Source organism: Etheostoma spectabile, chromosome 10, assembly GCF_008692095.1.
Source record: "Etheostoma spectabile isolate EspeVRDwgs_2016 chromosome 10, UIUC_Espe_1.0, whole genome shotgun sequence".
Lineage (NCBI taxonomy): Eukaryota > Metazoa > Chordata > Actinopteri > Perciformes > Percidae > Etheostoma > Etheostoma spectabile.
This window is the reverse complement of record NC_045742.1, coordinates 14,581,131-14,591,124: the sequence shown is the minus strand read 5'-3', so window position 1 is coordinate 14,591,124 and position 9,994 is coordinate 14,581,131. Positions and strand designations below refer to the sequence as shown.

Here is a 9,994-nt window from a genome sequence, read left to right as displayed (position 1 = left end):
CTTCACATCAACTGCAACTAGACATCTGCAAACAGGCCCAAGATTCACCCTGAGACTAAAGTTTTGATTATCAAGAGGCTGAAGACCAGATCCACTGCTGATGTGGCAGACACCTTCAATGTGTCTCAGCGTCAAGTACAAGGATTAAAAAACATTTAGACACTGAGATGTTTTGACAAGCCCAGGTCAGGCAGACCCCGCAAGACAACTGCTTGAGAGGACCGTTTGTTGGCTCCAAAATCCAAGGCCACCCCATTTTCTACTGCAGCAGAGCTCCACCAACCTGTCCCTGAATGTCCCTGTGCAACGAACGGTTTGTCGGATTCTGTCTCGAAATGGCCTCCATGGTCGAATCAGTGCCCAGAAGCACTAAACAAAAGACAATTGAAAAACCGTGTGGCATTTGCCAAGGCCCACAGCCTTGGATGGATGCTGGAGAAGTGGAAGAAAGTGGATTTTTCACATGAATCTTCTGTTGAATTACACCATAGTTGCTGCAAATATTGCAGGAGACCTACTGGAGCCCGCATGGATCCAAGATTCACCCAGAAAACAGTGAAGTTCGGTGGCGGAAAAATCATGGTCTGGGGTTACATCCAGGATGGGGGTGTGCAAGAGATCTGCAGGGTGGAAGGCAACATCAATAGTCTCAAATACCAAGAAATCTTAGCTACCTCTTATATTCCCAACCATAAAAGAGGCCAAATTCTCCAGCAGGATGGTGCTCCATCGCATACTTCCATCTCCACTTCAAAGTTCCTCAAGTCGAAGATCAAGATGCTCCAGGATTGGCCGGCCCAGTCACCAGACATGAACATCATGGAACATAGTGGGGTAGGATGAAAGAGGAGCATGGAAGACCAAACCAAAGAATATTGATGAACTCTGGGAGGCATGCAAGACTGCTTTCCTAGCTATTCCTGATGACTTCATCAATACATTGGATGAATCCTTGAAACCGCATGGGTCCGTCCTTCAAGCTCATGGAAGTCATACAAGATATTAAATTTGAATCTCACAGCACCACATTTAATTGCTGACATATTTTAGTATTTGTAGTAAATTTGTTCAATTTATGTATAGGCGACAAAACTTTGTGTCTGCCAAAATTGACCTTTCTGTCTTGTTTAAATAAAAATCTTGTTTCAGTGAAACTAATTTATTTCAGTGCATTGAACATCATTTGGAGGGTTCTAGCTTTTCATATGAGCTATTTCTTACACCAATTGATTAATTAAAAGTCAGGTTAATAGCAGGTGTTTCTACAAAATAGATAAGCGACAAGACTTTTGTCAGGGACTGTAATGTTTAAATTGGCCCTAACATGTATGAGTCTATCCAAACACAATACCTGCAATAACTTATCAAGACACAAGAGAGCGCCTCTGGACTTTATCAAAGATTAAATCTGCCACTCTCAGAAAAAACAGCTGGTGAGCACCATGTGTATCCAACACTCACTGACAATCTAGTGAATCAGTGTGCAGAACTTCAATGAGTCTCCACAAGGGCTAAGTGTGCTGATGGAGAGACACATGACTCTCACTGCTAAGGAAAAATTAAACGTAACACTGTTTCTCAGGAGAATTGGTGTTCTGCTCTCGTCACAAAAATTGGACAACGGCCAGGTGATGTTGAGGATGATAGATGTAAAATAAGGCACCGATGTGGGAAAAATGTAAACATGCATGCAGTGAAAGATACAGCATGGGATTGTGTTTATATAATTCTTGGCCCTGCATCAATCACCTGGCTGCTGCTACCTTGACTAACCAAAAATCATATTTCTTAAAATTTACTAACATTGAGGTGCATCTGATTTACGTTAGTCCTACTTACATTCTATTTGAATTATGCAAACAGACCCAGTCAAAGCAGATTCACACCTGCTAACTCATGTTATACAGAATAATAATACAAGTTAACATGAATGTAAGGTGAAGTTATAAGCAGCCAGCTTCATCTCTATTCAGACTCCCAATATGACTTTCATAAAACTACAGCTTCCTGTCTTTCTCTTTATTATTTGTGCTTGTCTGCTTGAGCCTGGACTGAATTTCTAGTTGTGTAAATTGTCTCCATATGTCCTGAAAATGCTCCAGAGAGAGACTCAAGTATCTGCCTCCACTGCTGGTTTCAATTTGCCCTCACAAATATGCAGTGAGAGGCGACTTGTGTCATGAGCAAAAGGCCTTATATGTCCCGTGGCAGTGCTGACAACTCTTTTCTGTCCTGAAGAGGGCACTGCACTACGTTGAAACTATCAAAATGGGGCCATTTCAAAAATAAAAAATGTTTTTGTCATGCTGACCTCTGGGTGACACAGTTCGTGACATAACCCTATATGACCAATGACTATAAATTAAAGCCTCAAAACAATGATTTCTCCTTCCAGTGAGAGTTTGTTGCGTAAATCAAACATCTGATTAACCTAAATCAATGTTATGTATCAAAAATTGAATGAAAATCAACAGACACGAGTCAGATGGTACAGTATTCCTTTTTATTTACCTGGCAAAATAATAAAAAGTGAAGCATTTGGAAAGAGTCCAAGTTAACAGTCAGGAAATACAAAAATATAGATGAAACAATTCTAATAGCTGTTTTTATTTATTTCCTCTTTCTCTCTCCAAATGGAAAAAAACTATATTTCTTTGGATCAACATATAATATGGACTGTATGCTTAGAAGACATCTTTTACACAGGACGCACAAATCCATGTTCACCCCCATCATGTGACTTCCAACTGCCCATCAGTTCATGATCTGGTAATGTCCTTTCATCTGTTTGCAAATCAACCCCCTCCCCTCATTTATTTCTAACAGATACCTAAATAGTATTCCCTAATGCGCAAAGATGGACCTCCCCTCCCTCCCACCTCCCTCCTGACCCCTCCAGTCTCTCTCTGGTGAAAACGATCACAGCGATACCTCCTCGTGGTGTGTCAGGAAGCCTGGAGACTCACAGCTTGATGGAGGATGATGCTGTTCATGCTTGTGGTTGGACTTTTGTCTGAAGTGTCCTGAACATGATGCAAAAGCGTTGACATGGCTGGTCTCCAGGCTGCCCCTCCTCCTCTAGGCCTCCAGGACTGTCCCGCGTTTGGACGGTGGCACCAGGTGTTCAGGCAGGGAGGGCGGCAATTCGTGACCCTCCAGCTTCACTTTGATCAGGTGGTTGGCAAGGGCGAACTCCTCATCATCGAGGAGGCCATCTTTATCCACATCTGCTAGCTTCCAGATCTTCCCCAGGACCGTGTTGGGCAGCTTGGACTTCAGCATCTCCTTCTTGGCTGCAGCGCCAGACACTTTGCCGTTGATGGGTGAGAGGGTGTAGAAGATCTCGTCATATGTAGGCTTGTCGCGACCCACCACCCACTCCAGCTCATCGATGCCTTCGCTGGCACCCTCTCCATAGCCATGACCAAAGGGACCATTCATGGTTCCCTCAAAGGCTCCACCCTTGACGGACTGGCTGGGCATGGCGGCTTCTTCCTGGCGCACCATCGCCATGAGACGTGCAATGTCGTTGGCGAGCATGTCTTCCACCGCCTCCAGCAGCTTTGGCTTCAGCGCTGCGAACTTAGAGAAGTCCTGGCCATTCAGGAGCTCCTGAAGGGAATTGGGGGGGGAGTTGAGAGAAAACAGGAATTGGTGATAGAAATAGATCAGTCTTTAATGGCTACCAATGGGTGTAGCATACAAGAAGCAGGATTTCCTGACAAACCAGGAAAAATAAATCTCATCCCCGTCCTGGCCCATCCTGGAGGGCAAGGGCAGGAAAGCAGGGCACAGATGTGAAGAGAGTAAAGGTTGGAAGGTCATTCTACTCTGAACTGTTTGTTTCTAACACTTTATTTAACATGCCAGAAATGGGAGTCAAAGTTGTTATTGCATCAAGTAGCCTATGTAACTCTGGATGGTACATCTCTGTCTACTGTGTAGGTGGCTGGATTCATTTCTGGAATTATCTCTCTTTAATCTCACCTGCATCTTGGCGAGGTTGGGGAAATCCCCAGGTGAGATCTGGTGCTCCTTCTCGATCTTATGGTAGATTTCTCCCAGGTTGGCTATCAGCTCCTTCTTCTTGGAGTCCTTTCCGAACACACTTGGCATGTCCTTTTTCAGAGAGCTGATAATGTAGGCCTGTACCTGCGCACCATAAAAGAAATATGACAAGCTAATTTAGTTGATGGTTGAACTGCGTCATTACTGTGAGGAGTTGGATTGTCTATAATGTGTTCCAATCATTGTTAGTTATTTCTCCAAAGTAAAAGTTGAGTGTATTTAGTTTTGAACTAGTCAATGAACTGATTATGAGATTTTGGTGTTCAAGGGAACATATGCTATATGGAGTTGACTCTGTAATAAAGTACAGTGACAGAGACCTGGCTGGAATCCCCGTTAAATCATCACAAAATGAAAAATAACTCAGAGGCTTTTCTATTGCCATCAAGTATGTTTTCACATTAAGAGAAACACATGTATGATGAAAAAAAGAGAGAGCTACCCAAAGTCAGAGTGCAGAACACAGTGCATCAGAGCAATTTGCTTGTATTTTGTGGATTTTCATTTTTAAAATGTACCTATATATACACGGTATATAGCAATGTATGCATGTGGGGTACAAGTGACCCAAAAGGGACGTTGAAAAAGCAAATTTGCTGAAAAGCAAGTTGTTTGCATCCCTGCACACAGTCACCTGCTGAAGGAGGACAGTTCTCTGTACTCACCTTAAAAGGAATATGCCACCGTTTGGTGAAATCAAGTTATTCACTGCCAAAAGCTAAACTTTAAGCGGCATGCATATTCACAACGAGTACAAATACCAATGCAGATTAAGACTAGACAATTTCCTAGGCAGATATTGACTTGGGACTATATTGGGTGGAAGTAGACTACAGCTGAAGCACTGCTACTTGGGCACAGAGATATCACGCAGCAACTGAAAACCCCCAACTTCTGTCAACATACCGGCGTGAATATTAGCTGGCTATTTTTCCTACAGTAGACTGTGAATGGTGATGAACATGGCGGATTTTTGTGAGCAACAAAGAGGATGACATCTCCTACAGTCAAGATCCAGAAGCATACCTCCACAAACCAGAGTTTTCAGAAGAGGAGCTGCGTGCTTTGGAAATAGACCGAGAGGAGGAGGTTGCGATCGATCAAGGGGACGCGAGGATGAGAGCAAACATGATCTGGTGGCGTGAGTGTGGGGGAATATGCCAACATATGCCGAATGAAATGAGCGTGCCTGCAGTTCTGTCACAGGTACCGAGGATTTCTTGGCATGTTCAATTCTGCTGTCCAACTTTTTTTTTTCAGTGCAATAAAGTCAACTGGGAAAAAAACGCCAAATTGACCCAATAGACAGCCGTCCACGGAGTAAGTTATTATTGTAAACATGATGCTTGGTTATCTTATGGGATAGATCGACCATTATAGATCGGCCTGTACTCACACAGAGTTGCAGTGCTTCGACTGTAGCCTACTTACACCCAGGAAGGATGGAGGAGATGGTGACGTACAAACAGTGGCGTATTCCTTTAAAGCTAAGTTTAACATGTGTTTGTACAATTTGAGAAGCCAAACATGGCCAGTATGCAGTTGAAAGGAGGAAACAGAACCCAAACACAAGATGAGGACTGAGTAAAATAGTCTTGTGTCCAACAGTTAAACTTTTACAAAAAGGAAAAAAGTTTATACATTTGTGGATATTTTGCATGCAATTTTAACAATCCAACATTTTGTAGAAAAAAACATAGTATTTCCATGTGTTGTTTACTTCTAGTCTATACATATAGACTACAAGCAGAAATAATTTATCAAAATATTGTAATCTTCAGACACACTTGTACTAACTGCTGGCTTTGGTTAGTTAAGAAAAACCAAAGTTTTAAATTGGGTGTTTTCTAGCCACTCTAGCTGCACTGCACTGGGGATGGCAATGTCTGTCTGTTGTCTTGTTTATACTGACCTTGGCAAGGCGTGCTCGTTTGATAAGGTCATTGAGCTTGCGTAGAGCAGCGTTACGTGGCAACGACTGGATATCTAAGAACAGGTCCTGCTCCTCTGCCTCAAACAGCTTCCTGTTGTCTGGGACCAACAGGGGCTGGGCCCAGAACGACCCAATGTACACACGCACCACCTGGAACCAAGTTAGTTTAATAGGTTAACATCCAATAACCTCCACTGATCATCAGGTTACACTTTACCACACCCACACCCACACACACACCCACACCCACACACACACCCACACCCACACACACACACACAAATTCTTTAACAAGTCACAAAAAAATAAATTTGCATACTCAAAATAGACAAACGGGATGTGTAAAAATACAATACAGGAATCTGAGGTTGACAGTGAAGCAACAATAAAAGTTTTAAAATGTATGTCCTCAATGCTTCACATCCTTTAGAGAAGCTCAAAGTCAAGGAATAATTATCTGCATGTTCCAAAGGTTTCTCTGGGATTGGTTTATGAATATGGCCCCGGATCAAATATTAACTGAACAGTCAGGGAAAAATCACAAGACAAGCTGGGTCACACGATATCAAGTAGCACAACTTTTTTTATTGTTGCTTTTTTTTTTTTTTTTTTACAATGACAAACTGAGAACATTAGCTGAAATATTCGAAAATCTGTCACTATTCAATCACTGTCACCTAACCTCTGTCCAGACGTGCCTAAAATAGCTACATGTTCCCTAAAAACATTAACATTTCATTTCCAGATTCGACTGAGATTGAAACCTTTTCTAAATCAAATAAATTTGTGGATTGCGACAAACGCACACGCGAAAAACGAATGCTTTGTACCTCAGGCGTGTTGATGATTTTCCCCAGAGACCACATCAGCGCTCCGTAGACTCTCATCAGCTGCTGAGTGCTGATCTGGTCCGCCTTGTTCAGCACCACACGCATTTTGTCCTCGTGGTTCTTCAGAGCTCGGATGACCTCGGAGAACTCATCCGAGATGTCCAGCTTGTGGGCGTCAAACAGGAGAATGATGCGGTCCACGCGCTCTGCAAACCACTCCAGCACCGCGGCAAAGTCGTAACCTGGAGGGAGAAAAGCAGAAGAGGCCGCAGGGTTAAAATGGGATCTGCACAAACACTGTCAACTCACTGGATTTTCCCCCACTCTAAACTGACTGACAAGTTTTTTTTTCAAACCACGGTTAGAAAAAGTCACGGTTTCAAAACCACTAACATTTTCTGTCACACCGTTCCTAAGGTACGAGCAGCTTTCTTTTGTCTTAAAGGACAGAAAGTGCAGTTTAAAAATCAGTCTCCCTGCCAGTGTGCAGCCGTGTGTTTCAAAATAAAACCCAGACATTAAAAAAAATACATTCATAGCTGTAAATTGTTATATCGTGAAACCTTCATATTTTTGCTGAAGGTTATCATACCGTCATAATCTCCTACCAGCCCATGTCTAGACACAAGGTCAGAATAACATAAAATCTCATATTTATTTAGGCTGTAAACTATTTGCCATTAGTTTTGCCACACGCTTTTGGAAAAAAGCGTGTTACATTACTGTAACACATTGTGAGTAAGTCCAGGTCGTATTGTTATTTATCATGTCAACTACTGTTTCTTTCTTGTCAGACACTTCATTGATTGATAATTTCGGTTTTATGTTATAATTCTGGTTTACTTAACACAGGTTTCTGCACAGGGTTCACTGATATCTTAGGATAATAATGCAACATTATTGAAAATAAATATTCAATATAAAATCTCCTTATATATATGTGTTGTTAGTTTAATGAACTGGTTTTGGTAATCAACTGAATGAGATTCCATTCAGCCGTTATAGTTTATCAGAACTGTTAAAGACCCTGTCCAAACAGTTGGGTACAGAGGGACATGGACACTAAGGTAGCCTCCAGCATGTGAACTCACTTACACTAGATTGTCATTGTCTTGTTTTCTCCACTCATGTCAGCATAAACTAAACCTAACCCTTTTCACTAGTACTGTGCTTACAAATAGCATACTGGTGTGGAGAAATACAAGAGTTTAACATGACAATAAGCTCAAGGGCTCCAACCAGTCAATAAATTGTGTGTTGGTGCAGGTTTCATTGAAGGTTCTACATTCATATTACGAGTCTTGTTGATCCAACAATGTTTAGATAAGGGCTTTAAAGAGACGGGACTGTTTCCCCTGGTTACCTGTTAACTATCTTTGCTGAGACAGCAGGAAAGGCATATGGCGGTAAAGATAGTTTGAACATATTTAATTCCTTTTTGGAAAATCTAAGCTGTATTCGGACTGAAATTACCTTTATCAGGGACGGTTTTCAGCAATCGGCCTTATAAGAAACAAGCCTAATATTAATGAAATAAAAAAAAAATTAAGACCTATTTACTTCCTTTAGTTATCTAAGAACCAAGGGGTGCTTTTTCAAATTACATTAAAAAAGGCCTTTTTCACTGAGCTTCTTTTGCCTCGAGGAGCCGAGGAGGGAGGGAGGAATAGAGAATTATGGTTCTAATTAGTCTGTGTGTCATCTGATCAGAGAAGAATGCAGTTGATCTAAAACCTCATCTCCGCTGTCGCACAATCGGTAGATCTGCTGCACATGCACTCCAACATGGCTGGCTTTCGCGTGTCTGAGCACATGTATACAAAAGAGAGACAGAGAGAGATCCAGTAAATGGACAGAATGAGACTGTGATATAGACAGATAAAAAAAAGGAGAGAGAGAAAGACGGGGGCGAATAAAAGTGAAAGTAAAAGAAAAACCCAGATTTAGTAAGATGAACGCAGGAAAACCCCTTCAACAAAAAGGAGTTTGTGCCCGTTGGTGTGTATGACGGCATGTGAAAGTAAAAGGGGATGAAAGGGGAATGTTTAAAGTCCACGATTCCTGTGGGAGCCGGCCGAGGACATTTTGGTCATTCTTTCTCAAGTCTGGTTTTCACACACGTATAAGGGAATCAGACAAAGAGACAGCTGCTCAAGCTTCGACTTATTTATAGCACATAGCATAGGCAACGGCTGTGCCTCTACTATGTGTATAGACATGCAGGGATACACCCATGCACTCAGACAGGCCTCGTGAATATGTGCCAGTCACTGACAGAGAGCAGAGAAGACCTGGTTGTGGAATTATTTGTCTAAAATCTGTTCATATTGGGAAACACATTCAAATCTACAGTATAATTAAATAATAGTTTGGCATTTTGGGAAACACACTCACTTTCTTGCTGAGAGTTAGATGAGATGATCAATAACACCATCATGTCGGCACAGTAAATATGAAGCTATAACATGGGGCGGGTTAGTTTAGCGTAGCTTAGCATTAAGGCAGGAGATAGAGGGAAAGAGCTGGCTCGGTCCAAGGGCAACAAAATCCACCTACCACCACCACCTCAAAAACGCACTAATTAACATGCATATATTCTTTGTTTAATCCATACATATACCTGTAAAAATAAATTAGGGCTGCATCTATTTTGATCTGCATTCTTTTTTCAATTAATTGTTTGGTCTAGAAGAGATAGAAGTAATAATGAAAAATGTCCGTCTGTTTCCCAGAGCACAAAGTGATCACTTTACATTGATCTGTTTTTGAGCAACAATAATAAAAGACAATTAATAGTAACTAGTATAAGAGGCTGAAACAATCAAACTTTGGGAAGATTTGCTTGAAAAATGACTTAAACCCTGTGTGAATAGTTGCTGATTAATTATCCTTTCGAGCAACTAATCAATTAAATGTCCAATAGTTTCAGCTTTAAAAAGGAGTAGCCCTGCCTTGGTTACCTTGTTTCAAGCCACTCTATTGTGGTATTAAAAGCCTCAGGAAGACTCAGCTTGATTTGTGCCAGTTCTCATTAATATTCATTAAGATAAGCTGCTTGACTCTGATTGGCTAACAGCTAGCCAATGAGGGCCTGGCTATCAGCATCCTTTACCCAGTGCAACTGGGTGAGCTCCTGAATATTAATGAGCTCAGGCAACATGAC

The 9,994-nt window shown here is 41.7% G+C and overlaps 1 protein-coding gene across 1 annotated transcript in view; it reads right to left on the bottom strand.

Moving 5' to 3' along the window:
- Nucleotides 1-2,481: 2,481 nt before the first annotated feature.
- The window catches only part of ehd1a (EH-domain containing 1a), a 15,247-nt gene continuing 7,734 nt past the window's right edge, over nucleotides 2,482-9,994 (bottom strand). Inside the window, exons 3-6 of the mRNA XM_032528145.1 lie at nucleotides 6,832-7,073; nucleotides 5,981-6,151; nucleotides 3,988-4,152; nucleotides 2,482-3,612 (exon numbers count right to left, since the gene is read on the bottom strand). Of these exons, the coding sequence (XP_032384036.1) occupies nucleotides 3,079-3,612; nucleotides 3,988-4,152; nucleotides 5,981-6,151; nucleotides 6,832-7,073 (1,112 nt within the window). The 3' untranslated portion in view covers nucleotides 2,482-3,078. The remainder of the gene's footprint in view (nucleotides 3,613-3,987; nucleotides 4,153-5,980; nucleotides 6,152-6,831; nucleotides 7,074-9,994) is intronic.